The 18,084-nt window shown below is 37.9% G+C and overlaps 1 protein-coding gene across 2 annotated transcripts in view; it reads left to right on the top strand.

Moving 5' to 3' along the window:
• KHDRBS2 (KH RNA binding domain containing, signal transduction associated 2) overlaps window positions 1-18,084 on the top strand; it is a 535,359-nt gene that overhangs the window by 324,670 nt on the left and 192,605 nt on the right. For both annotated transcript variants that reach the window (XR_008795493.1, XM_056137375.1), the window contains exons 5-6: window positions 8,312-8,439; window positions 14,048-14,246. Coding sequence is in view for 1 of the 2 variants with exons in the window: in XM_056137375.1 (XP_055993350.1) it covers window positions 8,312-8,439; window positions 14,048-14,246 (327 nt within the window). In the remaining variant the exon portion in view is untranslated. The remainder of the gene's footprint in view (window positions 1-8,311; window positions 8,440-14,047; window positions 14,247-18,084) is intronic.

The raw sequence follows: 18,084 nt of genomic DNA, 5'->3' as shown, positions 1-18,084 counted from the left end.
AAAAAAGGGAAATGGTGTTTTTAGAATGACAGTTTAACACTGTTAATATTATCTGTCTTTTGCTCTTATCTAAATGTGTGTCACGCTTTACCTAACAGGAGGTCAGATATCACGTATGAACACTTTAGTTCTGCATCGAATCACCTGACTCCAAGAATTGATGTGTTAGTAGTCAATATTTTACTAACAGAAAACAAGAAAAAAAATAACTTTCCGATAATTCAATGAAACACCTACATAATATCTGTATAGTTGTTCTCTTATTTGATGCTTTAGTGTGAAATGACTTTCATAAGTGAGAAAAAAAATTCATGAGGGACCAAAGAGACATGGTGGAATAGGTAGGATGCTTGCCTTACATGCAGCCTACCCTGTTTTAATCGTCAACATCACGTAAGTTCTTTGGAGCCTCATCAAGATTGATCTCTGAAGACAGATCCAAGAGTAATCCCTGAGAATCACTGAATGTGTCCCTTCCAAATAACAACATATCATGAGGAGCAGAAAATGCCATATACAATAGCATGTTCATAAATAAATTACACATTTTTCTTTGTAATATTCAATCACTTGTGATAAGATTTCAATGCCTTTATATAGACCTTACATGGAATTATACACCGGATTCTTTTTTAACACCATAGTAAATCTTAATTAACTCTCGTTTGACCACATTTTATAAGTCTGCTTTCTTGTTCCCAAACATAGCTGATTAAAATTCACCCTCATTAAAAGATGTTACTTGACATCCTATGGTGGTTTGAGAAGTAATATTCAATATATCACTAGATTTTTTAGCTGCCTATCAATTCTTATTCAGGTACAAGCCAGATTCTGGCATGAAGTCTGTTCATTCATGCTCTTACTTGTTTATATGACTGGTCAAAGTATGCTAACGTAACTGTTCAGAGGACCTGGGGAAAATCTCAATTCTTTTATTATGTCTCAGATTGCAATCTGAATTTCATCCTCTTCTGGTGTTGTCTGACAGTTTTGGCACCTGGAGAGCCAAATACCTTCACGTGCTACTAGTGGCTACCATCACAATTTTAAATGTAGCACTTCAGTGCCCATTGGAAGCTCAGAGGTGAATTTGGCAGGCAGAAGATCTCCCCCTGTATCCCCAGGTAGTTTACCTACACCTGCCATTACCTGGCATGTATATGTGAATGAAATAATCTTTCTAATTTGTATTTGGGCAAAATGCCATTATAACAGATGGACATAAATGTATGTAAGTTGGAAATTATGCATATACATTAAGTACACAGGCTCTGAACATGAGTCCTTTCTAGGAACATCCAAACATCTGTCTGCTTTAAGCGTCAGTGTATGCCATTTACGCCATATGCTGCCATGGTAGGAGGGCCTTGTCAAAGATGCAAAAAAGAACTCACGAATTTCATGGAATTGCTTCATAGGACAGAGTTGCCTCACCACAGACACCTTGTTTTTAAAAATATTTAAATTTTGCATACAAATTACATATACATGTTAAGTTGTATTTTGCTGTTCATTGTAAATTCATAGAACTGTAGTTTCTATTATCGTTTATCCTGATTTTATTGTAACTTTACATTTCTTCTTTCCGTGTGAAAATTTTCAAGTGCTAGGGTGATTATTTGACTATTTCTCAAGGAAAATAGAACAGTTTTATTTGAGGACTACACCTTGTGGTGTTCAGGGCTTACTCCTGGCTCTATGCTCAGGGATCACTCTTGGAGAGGTTATAATTGAATTTCTCATTAGTAAATTGAACACAAGTATTGTAAATGCCATAAAATTATTGCCACTCATTCAAACAAAAAATATTTGGGAACCACAAAATGTTTGAATTCCAATATTCACTTCACTTAAATCACTTAACTTCCCGTTAATCGTCGATTTGCTCGAGCGGGCGCCAGTCCAGTAACGTCTCCATTTGTCCCTGTCGTGTGCTAGTGTAGCCCAATGGCATCTGTTCGCTCTGGGAACATGAAGGGCCTCAAACCGATTGTTCATGATCTTGACGAAGAAGTCTGACCATCTGGTAGGTGGGCGGCCACGCGGTCTCTTGACATCCCGTGGAATCCAATCAGTAACAGCTCTAGTCCAACGGTCGTCTTTAAATCTCATTACGTGACCAGCCCATCTGATTTTCGACACCTTGGCAAATGAGACAGCGTCCCTGATCCTTGATCGTCGACGGATGTCAGAACTCCGGATTCTTTCTCTCATTTGAGTGAAACGTGATATTCCAAGCATAGCTCTTTCAATTTCTCTTTGGGAGACCCAAATAGCATTCTCATCCTGTTTGCCTAGGGCCCAGGTCTCTGAGGCATATGTTAATGCAGGAAGAACAGTGGAATCAAAGAGATGTGCCCGGAGCCGGAGGTTCTTCGTCCTCTTAGCTATTTCTTCGACGTTCTTGAAGGCGTTCCAAGCCGCTCTCTTCCTCCTGCGCAGCTGGGGTGCTAGGTCATTTGTCATGTTGACCTCTCGACCTAGGTACACATAGCTGTTGCATTTGGAGATGGTCGTTCCATTGAGAGCGAATGGGGCGTCAGAAACGAGGCTGTTTCTCATGAACATTGTCTTCGTAAGATTCAGCTGTAGTCCTACCTTTCCACACTCACGGTCAAAGGCGGCCAGCATTTGTGCCGCTTGGCTGATGTTTGGTGTTATTAAAACAATGTCATCAGCAAAGCGGAGGTGGTGTAGTTGCCGACCATCTATCTTCACTCCCATTTCTTCCCATTCCAGTCGTCGCATGATGTTCTCGAGGGTGGCACTGAAGAGTTTCGGTGAAATGGTATCACCCTGCCGCACCCCTCTCTTGACATCAACGATCACTTCTTTGTAGAATGGTGAGATCCTGGTAGTGAATCCGCAATACAGTTCACGGAGGATCCTGATGTATTGGGCTTGAATGCCCTGATTGGCTAGGGCTTCAATGACCGCTTCCGTCTCAACAGAATCAAAGGCATTCACCTCATTCCAATATTCAATTGAAGTGAATTTTTTTAAATTTTAAGTAATATTTACAAGGTATACTCACATTGTTTGGTTTGCTAATTACTTTTACATTTTATATATCAAATTATTGCATTGTGTGCTAGAATTAAATAGTATGTTCTAACTTAATCTGAAATTCAGTGCTAGATTTGAAAGATTAATTTAGAACTATTTAAGTGCTTACTGGACATGAACACAATAATATAAAATTATAAACTCTGCTGCAAATATGTCATAAAATAGTACAAGGATATAATTATTCTAGAGAAAATATTTAGAGTTACAACTAAACTCAGACTTTGATGGTTCATAAAACTTTCTGTTATATTGGAATGTTTCATTTCTATTAAAAGGATTCATCATTTAACATTTAATCATCTTATATTGCAATTGATGTCATGATTATTTTTATGATATACATTTGCAATAAAAGGATCATTACTGATACCCTGCCAACACATTAATATATCATGGTTTTGCACAGCCTCCATATTTTAGTTATCAGAAATATCTAAAAATCACAGAAGAATCCCCTCTCCAAACATACTTGAAATTCTTAGATAACCCTAACGGTTTTGGTTTTATGCCTGCTAACATAACATAAACTTTGCAGCCAGTGAATCAAGGAGTGATTTTACTTTTAAGTTTTGTTATTTCACTGTCCTCCTGTTGTTCATCAATTTGCTCGAGTAGGCTCAGTAACATTGTGAGACTTGTTACTGTGTTTGGCATATTGAATACACAACGGGTAGCTTGCCAAGCTTTGCTGCGCGGATGAGATACTCTCGGTAGCTTGCCGGGCTCTCCGAGAGGGGCGGAGGAATCGAACTTGGGTCTGCCATGTCAGCTGCATGGGCTGTGTGCAAGGCAAATGCCCTACCTGCTGTGCTATCACTCCAGCCCTTTGTTATTTAAGGAATATGTTTTGGAAATTGGTTAATTTGCATGAAATTGATTTCTTAGATGAATCTGAAAAATTGGAAATTGTCTTAAAAGATTTATCATTCTAGGGGCAAAGAGATAGTAGAGTATGTAGGGCGGGCAGTTGGCATTGCATGATGATTCTGGTTCAATCTCCACACCAATATGGTCCCCTGAGATCTTCCAGGAGTAATCCCTGAACACAGCGACACAAATAAGTCCTGGGTACTGCCAGTTGCGTCCCAACTCCTCTACCAAAATATCTTAAAAGGAAAGTTTCACTATTCTACATGTCCCAAAGATCATTCCTTGGAGGAACTTAATATATCAACATTAGAGTTAGAGATATAATACAGGGGTTAAAATACTTGCCTTGCATGTGGTTGTAATATCTCACATCACATATAGTATCACCTGTCACTTCCAGGAGTCGTTCCTGAGCAGACTTAGAAATCCCTGGGCACTGTCAGGGATTTATATATAAAGTTATAGATAAATAAGTGTCAACATCCGGTGCTGAAGAGATAGTTCATTAATTAAGGTACTTGTCCTGCATATGACAAATCCTATTTTGGTCCCCAGAAATGCATATGCTCCTTCCAAGCAATAGTAGCAATGATCCCTGAGCATAAAACCACACCTAGACCTTGAGAATTTATGGGTGTTGCCCATCCCCAAAAGAATAATAAAATAAAATGTCAAATAGGAGTTTGGCGAAATTGATAACCACCCTCTTGGATGACTTTAAAAGGTTCAGCTTCAGTGGAGGTTAAAAGTGAATGTGAAAGAAAGAGAAAACAAATTAGTATTAGAAATAAAATCTGAAGATATGCTTGAATTTCTGAAAATTCATGGGTTAAATCTTTAATGGAGGAGGAGTTGTTTCTTCTGCATGAACAAAGGAAAAGTTTGTGTGTGTGTGTGGGGGGGGGGTTTGCTGTGTGAGCTAAAATTTACTACTGGTGAAGGTGCTGTAAAATTTGTCAAAAATCCTAATATTCCCTAAGGTATGTTAGGGAACCAAGGAATACTAGAGAACCCTCACACTATATGTAGAATGTCCTAGTATAAAAGTTAAAGGAAAATTAGCAACATTGACAAGTAATCCTTAAGGCACAATTAGAGGAGTTCTGAGGTTTTCAGAAAGTGCTTGATTTAGAACCTTGACCACATCCGGTTATACTCTGGGAGGAGCTCTTTGTATTTTCTTGAGAACAAGTCCAGAAAAGAGCAATTGGTATTCCTTCTCTGAAGTCTGCATTCTTGTGGCCAAAACAACCCTGGTTTACAGTTCATTTCATAAAACAAAGCTAAGCTTCTATTAAAACCTGATTATAAAGGGCTGGAGCGATAGCACAGCGGGTAGGGCGTTCGCCTTACACGCGGCCACCATGGCCGACCCGAGTTCGATTCCTCCGCCCCTCTCGGAGAGCCCTGCAAGCTACCGAGAGTATTCGATATGCCAGACACAGTAACAACAAAGTCTCCAATGGAGACGTTACTGGGCCCGCTCGAGCAAATCGACGATCAACGGGAGGGCCTTTACCTTTACCTTTATAAAGCAACAAGATTTATAATAGCACAGTGGTAGGGCATTTGCCTTGCATGCAGCTGGTCCGGGCGAGCCAGGTTGGATTCCTCCGCCCCTTTCCGAGAGCCTGGCAAGCTACAGAGAGTATCTCACCTGCACAGCAAAGCCTGGCAAGCTACCCATAACATATTTGATATGCCAAACACAGTAACAACAAGTCTCACAATGGAGACGTCACTGGGCCCACTCGAGCAAATCGATGAACAACGGGAGGACAGTGCTACAGTGTCACTTGAAATTAATCTGTAATTCTTCATTATATCATCATATCTTCTTAGATATAGATACAACTTTATATGGATAAAAATGAATAGAATTATTTATGCTAGCAGATTTCTCTATAAAAGTTGTATTACAATCTGCAATTGAATTGGTGAGAATTGACTCAGAAGAAAGAACTTGTTTACTTTTTTGTTTGGGGGTTACATCTGTATGTGCTTACTCCTGGTTTTCATCTCTGGGACCACTCTTGGCAGTGCCTGGATTCTATAAGTGGTGTCCCAACTAGTTGACTGTTTGCAAGGCATGTCCCTTACTTGCTATAATATCTCTATGACTACAGAAAGATTAACTTAAAATGGACAACTCACTTCCATAATGTCCCAATATGATATTCTGTCATACCCCACAGGAATGCCTGAAGTCTCACTTGACCTCTGATACACTACACAATTAGTTGGAGATTCTTCCCCAGGTGTCCAAAGGATTCCCAGTGATAAGATTTTCTTCTGATGGGAATGCACTTTCAAGTTCCTATATTTGAAACGTGTTTCTATTTCTTTCTTGACTAAGAAAATTCATAATTCCATTTGCAGAGTCATATTGCTGGGACCTATTCAATGGTATGGATGCAGGGAGACCTAAACATAATGGGAATGATTTTAACCATCTGATTTCTTTATACTTATCTTCTTATTTCATCCAACCTTCTTGTCTCTGTTTTTTTCTCGTTATTTTGAAGAGATCATAGATAAGACTACATTTTAAGAACACACTTTGATCATCTTGCATAAAATATTTATAGTGCAAAGTAAAACTTTGCAAAGGTTGCCTATGTCTGCAGTTTGTTTGTCAGCCCTCAGTGTTTCCCAGTAATAATCCATTTCTGTTAATATCTCGTCTATATACCCCAATTCTGTGGGGTCTACTCAGATGAGAAAGCATCTGGAGTGAGCTGGAGAGATAGTACTACAGATAAGACACTTGCTTGTTGTGAAGCCAACCTGGGTTTGATCCTCAGCAATTATGGTCTTCTGGAATGACCACGAATAAGTCCTGAGCAGAGCTGGGTGTGGCCATCCAAAATAAAATATATCAAAAGGTAGCATATCTAAGTATTCCCTTTATATTTGGGGAAATTATAAAATTAAAATTTTGTTTTGATGTTGGCTAATTAGTTCGCTCAATATCAATGATTCCTTACTTTCACTAATACTAATAAATAAAATATATTTTATGTTCCATTTAGTTGTTGGTTGAATTGCCAAATTAAGAGGCAGAACTTTAGGGCCAGAGTGATAGTATAATACTGAGGGCACTTGTCTTGTATATAGCAGACAAGGGTTTGATCCCAACATCTGATACTGTCCCTAAACTCTCCAGGAAAGAATCTTGAGCTCAGAGCCAGGTAAGTCCTCAGGATAGCTGGGTATGGCCCAAAGCACCACAACCACACCCCCCAAAAAATAATGGTAAAATTTGAATAATATATCATTAGTACAAAACAACAATTTCAGTTTTGTAGTTTTGTCAGCCAGCATTTTGTACCCAATATCATTATAATCAGGTGCTGAATAGGATAACTATAAAAGTGACACGTTATAAAAAGAAAATGGTGCTTTGAAGCGATTAGTACTTTTGCTGGTAATCAAAGCAGTGTAGGAAACTGCATTTGAAGTGGTAAAGGTTGAATACAGGTCTGAGTCTTATTGACGAGCTGGATGGGTGAGTTTCCACAGTCTTTGTTTAATATTACTGCCATAGGTATATACAGAGCTAAGCTGGCATAGTTGGGTGAGATCGTGTATTTTGATAAAAGGGGATAAAAAGGAAAAACTGACATGTTTTTTGAGGGTAGCTTTCTTCTCTTGTGACTCAAATTGTTATCTGGTCCTATGTAAATCAATGATACATTTGCATACCAATAAAGGATAGACAAAGTCCCTTTGATTTTATTATTGCTGTGAAATCCCCTTCTACTATGACTGTCTCTTTCTGGCAATTCGGTGCTTGAACACATTAGAAATGCCCTTATTTATAAACATTGTCTATCAGATTGGTTGATTGTATGCATACTTTCCCATTTGTCTGAAACTGCAATATTTCCTGAATAATAAACTGTAACAATAATAACAATAAACTGCAATAATAATAAATTATCACTTTATTTTTGAGCATTTTAGTAATGTACTTTAGATAGTGTCCTTTTTGTTTATAATAAAATATATTTGAACATCATAGATATTCATAATTTACAAATTTGTAGCCAGTAAAAAGTTGATTTTTCAGTAAGAGTAATATTTTTCAGTTTAAAATTTCTAGACCATTCCACAGAATGTATCACTTTCTTCTTTTTCTGATTAATCTGTGTGTTCCTGCTTAGACCTTCCTTATTAGAAGAAGCAACTTCAGTTTTCCTATATTAAAAAAATGGAATTGAAAATATATACATTTTTACATCATTTTGTATTTTTCTACATAAAACTCCAGAAAATGAATGGCATATTTAACTCTCTTACTGTTTCCTCTTCTTTAAGTACCTCATGTCCTCTTTGAATTCATTGGGTCATCATTATTTTGTTTTAGGACTACAATGATGAAATCCGCCAGGAACAACTACGTGAATTATCGTATTTAAATGGCTCAGAAGATTCTGGTCGTGGCAGAGGTATTAGAGGCAGAGGGATGAGAGTAGCACCCACAACTCCTTCAAGGTACATCTGTTCTTACTTTAAATTAACAGCAAAGATGATGGCATGCTTTTCTCTCCTCCCCCATGTCATATTGATAGCAGGGTGATTCGATAGAAAAAATTCAATTTAATAAAGAATAAACATTAGCTACCATAACAATGACTGCTTACATTGCACATAATACCTTCAAAAATTAACTCAGCAAATCCTCCATGTCAAGAGTAGGTAGAATTTTCTAGTTTAAACAGAAAGATGAAAGGACTTTATCCAAAGTCATACAGGAGACTGACTCCAGGATTCACGAATTGAGCAACTGAGTTTCACTCATTTGATTCTATCCTGGGCTGAGGTTACACAGGTATTGTAGTCATTTTCCTGTCTAAGCTAAGGTGATGGCCTAGAGCCATAACACAACGGTTGGAGGTTTGCCTTGCACGCAGCCGACCCAGGTTTGATTCCTCCATTCCTCTTGGAGAGCCCAGCAAGCTACCCAGAGTATCCCGCCCACACGGCAGAGCCTGGCAAACTCCAGGTGGTTTATTAGATATGCCAAAAACAGTAACAACAAGTCTCACAATGGAGACGTTACTGGTTCCCACTCTTCAAATGGATGAACAATGGGAGGACAGTGATACAGTGCAGTGCTAAGCTAAAATGATCTTGGAGGTAGTCTACCAAGATAGCTAGAAAGCAGATAGAGACATAGATACATAGACAGTAAGACAGCACAAAAAATATACTAAATGCTAGTCCAGAAATCCATCAGCAGATTTCTTGCATGACTGATGCTAATGGCATTTAGAACTAAGTTAGATTTTGAGTTTGCAGTGCCCTTGGTCATCAGAGAGGATTTAATTTGATATTGTTTACTTTGAAAAGGAATTCGGATCTCTCTGCATCATAATCTGTCTGAATTTCCCAAGTTTTCAACGAAAGAATTGGTTGGCTAAGAGGTAAAGTAAAAACTACTCATCGCCTTCACAACCAGACTGTGCCATTCATCCTCTTCACCCTGTTATAGATTCCCTTCAAATCTCTAAAGGACACAGATCAGAATATAATTTTGTATAATATATAAATCATTTAAAGAGATTGTAAGAAGGTTTGCTGACTCAATTTATTTCCTAGATTATTTTCCAAATACTTTAAAGCACTGCTGTCAAACACGTGTTATTAACATTTAAGTAACCATCTAAAAAGTTTTGCACTTATCAGAAAAAAAGAAACGTACTATGTTTTTTTTAAATAAAATATCAAGGAAAAAACATGGTATTAAAGATAAATTGTGACAATTCTGGCAAATTAGATTTGAGTAAAGAACTCCTAAATATGTTTACAAGCTTATTTTGATATTCTATCATGAAAAGGTAGAGTTCTTTCTAATGCTATTTAAGACCATGTTTATTGCTAAAAATTAATGACACAACATTTTATAGACATCCGTTTATATGAAATCAGCGTTTCATAAAACTTGTATATAACCTCATCATGATAAGAAATGCAAGATTGAAAGCAATTTTAAATTGATTAAATCATATGACTTAAGTCATAAAATTTTACTTTTGTACTTTAAAAAATGCTGATTTCATAAAGTACGTAAGTATACATATGTGACTTTGCTACTACAAGAGAACTATGCATAGAACTAAGTGGTATATTTTATGTAAATAAGAATGCTTATTAAGTTATTTTTATAGGTAATTAGGAATTAGAGTAAATGAGAGGGAACTAGAGATAGAAAAAATAGATACAGAGAAAACTGATGGGTCAAGGCAGGGCAGTCAATGTGCATTTTCCAAAATAGAAATGATTACCACTTGGAGTACAGAGATATGTGACTAGATTATGGATTAGAGTTTGTGAGAATTACATCTAATTTGATATTAGGGTAACTTTCTGGTGTCTATCCTAGTTAGAGATTAATGGTATCATCAACTAAAATTAAGGGAAAGGCCAAGCTAAATGAAATACATAATTATATTTATAATTAGTCTTAGCTTTATAGATTGCTAGCATAACCTTTGACAGGGGACTGGAATTTTCTGTGCTTTGAAAATAGCTTAGAAATTTCTCTGTGACAAGCTTGCCAAGATTTTTAAATTAGGGTATGCATACAAAGTAGTGATTTCCAAACTGGTTATGTACATTGTTGTCATTGAGAGTAACTTACCTTAGAAATTGTGACTTATGGCTCTAGTGTATGGCATAGAAAATTTAAAAAAAAATTTTTTTCAGTAATTTTAATTAATTTTAAAAACATGATATAAGACACTTAAGGATATGGCAGGTGTTCCGAAGCAAATGTATGATAACCATCGTGAAAGACTGCTGAGTGCACTTTGAGAAAGAAAAGTAGAGTTAAGGGCCTAGAGTAAAAGAGGTCTTATTCCAGAGGAATAGAGAAGTCAGTGAAATAAATTTGAGAATTAAAACTGATGAAGGAGGAAATGTGGAGAAAAACAAACACGAAAGTCTAAAGAGTGCATGTTATAGAGAGTAATTGAGATGATCAGTAGAAAAGAATGGAGTATGATAGAATGATGACTGAAGTGAATCCACTGTACATGTACAGCTTTGTATAACTGTCACTGGCCTGTTGTTCATTGATTTGCTCGAGTGGGCCCAGTTACATTGTGAGACTTGTTACTGTATTTAGCATATCAAAAATGTCATGGGTAGCTTACCAGGCTTTGCCGGGTAGCGAGATACTCTTGGTAGCTTGCTGGGCTCTCCAAGAGGGTGGAGGAATCAAACTCGGTTTGGCCATGTTGGCCATGGGCAGGGCAAACGCCCTACCCGTTGTGCTATCGCTCCAGCCCTTGTATTTTAAGGTAATTTTTAATTAAGTGGGAATAGCAACAACTAGATTGCATTTAGTTTGTGGATGAACAGAAAATGAAAATCTTGGTAATAAAAAAATTTTAGAAGTAAAAAAAAAAACTAAGTAAAGGATATGGAAGTATGTGTTTAGCTATTGGCAATATCCTAAAATAGCTAAGATTTGATGTTGAAGGACTGAGAAACTAGCTTAATATTGTTAAAGGAAAAAACCCACAGATATTACATTTACAAACAAATAAAAACAAAGTGAAACAAGCATAATATAAAAGACAAAGTCCCAGTATTTATTAAAAATTTATTGTAAATAGTGCAAAGGAAATAATATGTCCAATGGAGGAGATAGATTTTCTGGCCTCTCTCTGAGTCAGCTGATGAAGGATGAAATGAAAAATTAGAGTGGATGCAAGAATCCTATAATTTTAAGCATTTAAGAAACTCTGTGCCAGGCTCTTTTCACTCAGAGCACCCCAGAGGGGACCGTGAGAGTTTTCCCCACCCCAAGGAACCCAGCCCTGGCAGCCGACCTCCACTCCCCAATGACCACCACATTCCAGGCTGCTTTCTGGAGTCATGTATATATCTCACAGTCACTGTCCTCCCGTTGTTCATCTATTTGCTCGAGTGGGCCCAGTAACATTGTGAGACTTGTTGTTACTGTGTTTGGCCTATAGAATATGTCACAGGTAGCTTGCCAGGCTTTGACGTGTGGGTGAGATACTCTCGGTAGCTTGCCGGGCTCTCTGAGAGGGCCAGAGGAATCAAACTCGGGTAGGCTGTGTCGGCTGCCTATGCAAATGCCCCACCCGCTGAGCATATATGCCTCTCAGAGCCCGGCAAGCTACCGAGAGTATCCCGCCCGCAAAGGCAGAGCCTGGCAAGCTACCCGTGCCACATTTAATATGCCAAAACCAGTACCTGTAACAGGTCTCATTCCCCTGACCCTGAAAGAGCCTCTAATCATTGGGAAAGACAAGTAAGGAGAAGCTCCTAAAATCTCAGGGCTGGGATGAATAGAGACATTACTGGCACCCGCTCGAGTAAATCGACGACCAAGGGGATGACAGTGATACAGTGATGCAGTGAAGAAATGTTAAATATTCTGAATTTGGATTTTAACCATTAGGAAAAAAGATTATCCACCTTGAGCTCTTAGAGTGACAGTACTGGCCTACAATTATTTACTAGTATAGCCATGACTAAAAACTATAGTTTAAAGTAGGGTGACCATGTAATTTGCTACTCATAAGCAGATATTTTTGTGTGTCAAAATAATAAATCAGAACTCTTCATCAATATTCTTATAGATTTGTTTTCATATCATGATGAGATCAATATTGTAATCTCGGTTACTCAGTGACTACTCAAAGTATTTTTTCCTTCCTCTAATCTAGGAGAGTGTCCAGTATACACTAGACATCTGATACATTCTTTGATAATTTCTCTTTCCATCAACTCTGTCATCTATTTAAAACTTTAAAAAGCTTTACCAGCATCCGTACTGTTCACTCATAAAAGCTCATTTTCTGCAAGCAAGTACGAGGCAGCTGACTGCTATTCATAGCAGAAAGCATCACCTACATCCCCATATGTGGGGACTGCCATATGTGGGTACCGCCAAACAGTGCGATTTGATTGTTGATGTCCCAATGATCATCATTTTCCCCAAAGCTTTAGTGTTCCTGCTGAAAGCAGTGCTTTCTGGAGACCAACCTTTCAGACATAATAAAAAAAAAAGTGAAATAACTATGCTTTTGCCCAGCAACTTCAGACAAACACTCAACCTTCTAAAGACCTCTGAATGCCATAAAAGTTGGCAGCAAGCATTTGATCTCAGGCTTTTAGTACAAGTTACTTTTGTGTCAAGCATTGCAGTATGGACTATTCAGTGTATTCTGTTTATTGCAGAATATAAATGGTTTCCCCTAGCACCATAGAATCAGAAGAAAAGTTATAACAGCAGCTATACAAATTCAGCGGCTGTATTTACGATGAGAAATCAGTGACAATGAGTTGTAATTTCACTTGACTTCACAATTAAATAGCTATAATAAATGAGATTGTATCAGCATGGTTAGAGTTTCACATTCTCCAGAAGTGAAGATGGGTTATTTATTTATTTATTTATTTATTATTTATTCATTTATGAACGATAGCATTGCACATCACTATCAGTGAACTCCAGCATGGAAGAGACATTGACTTCCATTACTGTGTAACAGATGAGCCAGGGTGTGATATATTGGAAATACCCTAATTTGGGTCTTTTTAGCAAATTTTTAATAAATTCAGGGACTTTGTCTTTTGTATTCTGTATGGTTTTCTTTGTTTTTATTTGTTTATAAATGAAATATATGTGGCCTTTTTGCTTTGTTTTTGTTTTTTGCTTTTTGGGTCACATCTAGTGATGCTCAGGGGTTACTCCTGGCTCTGCACTGAGGAATTACTCCTGACAGTGCTCAGAGGACCACATGGAATATCGAGGATCCAACATAGGTCTGCTATATGCATGGAAGATTCCCTAACCACTGTACTATCACTCCAGCCCCAAAACATCTGTTATTTAATAGTTTTTACAAGTAATGACCAGTATTGAATGTTTTGTTCTAAAATGGAGCTGGAAATATTTCACATCTTAAATAAAATCTAAACAGAAGACAGATACTTAGACATGAAAATTTATGCAGATATAATTTTTGTTTTTATGCATCATGAAGGTTGTGAGATGAGGACTTGGTTTCAGTCTCTTCCTCTTAACGTGGTTTTCATCTGTACATTATGCCTTTCCTAGGGGTCGTGGGGGTGCCATTCCTCCTCCCCCACCTCCTGGACGAGGTGTCCTCACTCCCCGAGGGACCACTGTGACCCGCGGAGCTCTTCCTGTGCCCCCGGTAGCAAGAGGTGTCCCTACTCCACGGTCCCGAGGAGCACCAACAGTGCCAGGATACAGGGCTCCACCCCCTCCAGCCCATGAAGCATATGAAGAATATGTAAGTACCCTAAAAAAAAAAATCAATTGTTAGGAAAAATAAATGGATTGAACTACAAGCTATGCCTCAAATGCATTGTAGGATTTTGAATAAGGCTACAACGTGTTTATGGAAAACAAACATTTGAAACATAATTTAAGAAGCACGTTTTAAGGGAGAGCATTTTGGGCATGGCTTCCATCCTACTGGCGCCCACATTATTGTAAGCATCAGCTAATTCTTTTGTCTTTCAAGAATCAAACTATCCTGACTCTTGATCAATTTCATGAGGGAATAGTTATGAACACACTGTAAATGTTCATCTCCCTAAAAGATTTTCCTGTATCTCCAGAAAACAAATACTGGCATAAAACTCAACTTAAAATATTTAACAAATAGTTTGATCTTTAATTTTAATTTAAGATTGTCTGTTACTCCATTAAGATATCTTTAATTTCTCTTTAATTCACCTCTCATATTGGGTTGGTAAATATGAAAGGTTGAAAAAATATAGAATGTACATGAAATGCTTTGGATCGAAGCATCTCTATCTTTCCATCTACTGTATGTCTTTTGTTTTCAGTTTTGGGGTCACACCCAGCAGTGCTCAGAGCTTACTCCAAACTGTGTGCTCAGGGACCAGTATCGGGGAGTACTTGGGGGCCCATACTTCCAGGTAAACTGGGAATTGAACCCACTTGGCTTTGTGCTTTATAAGTGCCCTGTCCACCCTACTGTTTCTCCAGCCCCTCATACTCTATATGCCTTTATACACACTTTGATTTTGTCCAAGCTGAAGTCTTCTTTTCACACTCTTCCAACTCTGGTCATATTGTACACTCGTTCCTGTGTCTGTTTCTTATTTAAGCATGGAAAATTAAAATAATATTGTTTTTTCATTCACTTGTGTAACTGTAACAAGTCCATTATACATGTTAAATTTATTTAAATCAGGTCATTGTCCCATGAAACATTCTCAGTTTATCTTTACCCTCATTACTGTGTTCATCCTTTGAGTTCGGTTTTTCTTTTATTCAACCGTTCACAGACTGCCTTCATCTTAAATAGCATCTGTGCCCTATCATGCATTAAATACAAGTTTTCCAATGACACTTCATATCTCATTATGGCCACAAAACACTTTTAGTTTTTTGTTTAGTAACCAAGTAAAACTTAATCCCAAAGTAATGTGAAGAGTGTTGGTAGAATCCCTAAGAATATATTGAGGAGCTGGAGAGATAGTATAGTGGATTGGATGCTAGTCTTTGACACAGCTAACCCAGGTTCAATCCCTGGCAGCGCAAATGATCTCCCCAAGTTCACCAGATGTGATCTTTCTGCACCGGGCCAGAAGTAAACCTTGAGCACTCTGGGTATGCCAAAAACCAAAACAAAGGTGGAAAATATGTTTGAGTTAAGAGTATGTTATTTCTTAAAATGTTGTTGCCCCTGATAAAATACTGACACAATAGAAATAATGTCCATAAATTCCTTTTTGTTGGAAAATCTGACATGTTTTAAAACACGGGTTAATATTTAAAATATAAGTTACAGAATTTAAAAAAAGACGTAGCAAATAGCCCACTTTTAATTTAGCTCACGGATCAGGATATAGAGAGGGTAGTTTGATTATTCTCTTTGTAGATAATAAAAATAAATATGAAATCAATGAATTACAAACCTCCACACAAAGTCAGAGAGATGAAAGGACTGGAACTTATGCCTTTCACTACAGAGTCACATGTCACTGAAGCATCTCTCGTCCCTAACGTAACACTAGGAGAAACTTCTTAAAACATTTACTAGACAGATGATGGAACCATTTATTTGCCTGGGGAAACTTCTTATTGTACAATCTTTCTAATGCCCATCACCACCTCGGTGGTTTCATCTTCCTACTAGTGGCTTAAACCAATCTTTACCAAAACTTGGAAGCAAAGCTTTCCAGGTAAGAGTGATCCACTCTCTTATCAATCAGAGGATTTTTTTCTGCAATGTGGAAAGGTGATGTGAAAGAGAACAAGATTGGCACAACAGAAGCCTTTGACTTCTATTCCAATTATAGTGAGAAAATCACTGAAATACACAGCAAGTAAGGACACACCTCAAGCAGTATGGAGTTTATAGGAACATGGGTGAAAGATTATATTCTGTTTATTTGTTGCTTTTTCCCATTGTTGTGGGGGCTACATTCTCCTCCTCTCAGGGTTACATGATGGCCAAGGGTGAGGGCTAGAATTTGGTGCTGGGTTTGAGTCCAGACCCTCGCCATGCAAGGCAAGTGGTCTATCACTTGTGATACTAGTACCAGTGTACCATGAAGTATATTCTGAATAGAGAAATCTGAGGTAGAATTGAGCCTTTGAATAAGTAAAAAAAAAAAGTTTTTAAAACTAGGTAACCTTTTCTTTTTTTTTGGCTTTTTGAGTCACACCTGGCAATGCGCAAAGGTTACTCCTGGCTCATGCACTAAAGAATTACTCCTGGCAGTGCTCGAAGGACCATATGGGATGCTGGGAATCGAGCCCGGGTCAGCCGTGTGCAAGGCAAATGCCCTACCACCTGTGCTATCGCTCCAGTCCCCTAACCTGTGTATTTTATTTGGATCTGAACTATCTAATTTCTTTTAACTCTGGTTCAGTTTACTAATGGGCTCCTTATTTCATGTGCTATTCTGAAAACCCTGGAGATGTTTTTGAATAAAGCACAATAAATAACTTGCTTTCATCAAACCTATGTTTTCTGCAAGAGACATGATCCTGTGCATGTAAAATTAAATAATGGAAGGGATAAGTACTCTGGAGTGGGGGAGGAAGAGCATGCCTTCATCGTGGACAGTTAAGGAAGGTCTCTGAAGCATTTACTCAAGCACATTCCTAAATGAAGTGGGCAACTAGGCAAGGACTGTCTTTCCCAAAGTATCCCTGGTAGAGGAAACATCAAGTGTAAATGCTTTGCAAAAGAATCCTCTAGAAACACTTGGAGATTCGGAGGAGAAAATTAAAGCTGGAAAAAGAGTGGATGAGGAAGGTAGTAGACATGTCAAGGAATGGGAAGACCAACTCACTCTATCCTATTTCTAGAAAGTTTTGAGTAGGAAAGTGATGTGCTCAAATTTATATTTTAAAAGTTTTACTGAGTTCACATCACAAAGTATTTAGTTGATGGTGGGCACAAGATTGGAAAGAGGAACACTGGTGAGAAACTCACAGTGATCTCCCCCACTATCAGAATGATGACTCGGAAGGGCTGAGAGTTGGTGAGCGGCTGAGTGCACTGTGGACAAGACATTGGGATGTAGAATGCAGTGGTGGAACAGAGATGGAAAGTATAAGGATAGAAGGAAGAAGAGGATCATTTTTACATAGCCTGGCAAGCTCCCCATGGTGTATTCGATATGCCAAAAACAGTAACACGTCTCACATGGAGACATTACTGGTGCCCGCTCGAGCAAATTGATGAACAATGGGAGGACAGTGCTACAGTGCTATTGTGAAATGAAAGACTAAATCATGGGCTAGATAGCTTTGTTAAGAGGAAATATCATTTATTAAAATAAGAGTGTTATCGCTGGAAATGTAGCTTGAAATCCTATTGAAGATGTTTGTCCTTCAGAATAGGGTTGCCTTTCTGGGTTCATAGACATTACATTCTTGAAAGTAACATTCTGAGGTTTAAATTTCATCTTTGTCACTTTAGAAATACTTTGAGACTCAGATTTCTCTGCTATATGTAATGTGGCTAGTCATTATACCTTCTCGAGCTGCACTGGAGATTAGGAATAAATATTCATAAGTGCTTAGAGAAAAAAAGGTCTTAAAAGCATATAAAACATTGTAGACATTCAAATGAAAAGTAA

Source organism: Sorex fumeus, unplaced genomic scaffold (assembly GCF_029834395.1).
Source record: "Sorex fumeus unplaced genomic scaffold, SorFum_2.1 ptg000124l, whole genome shotgun sequence".
Taxonomy (NCBI): Eukaryota; Metazoa; Chordata; class Mammalia; order Eulipotyphla; family Soricidae; genus Sorex; species Sorex fumeus.
This window is presented reverse-complemented; position numbering and strand designations above follow the sequence as displayed.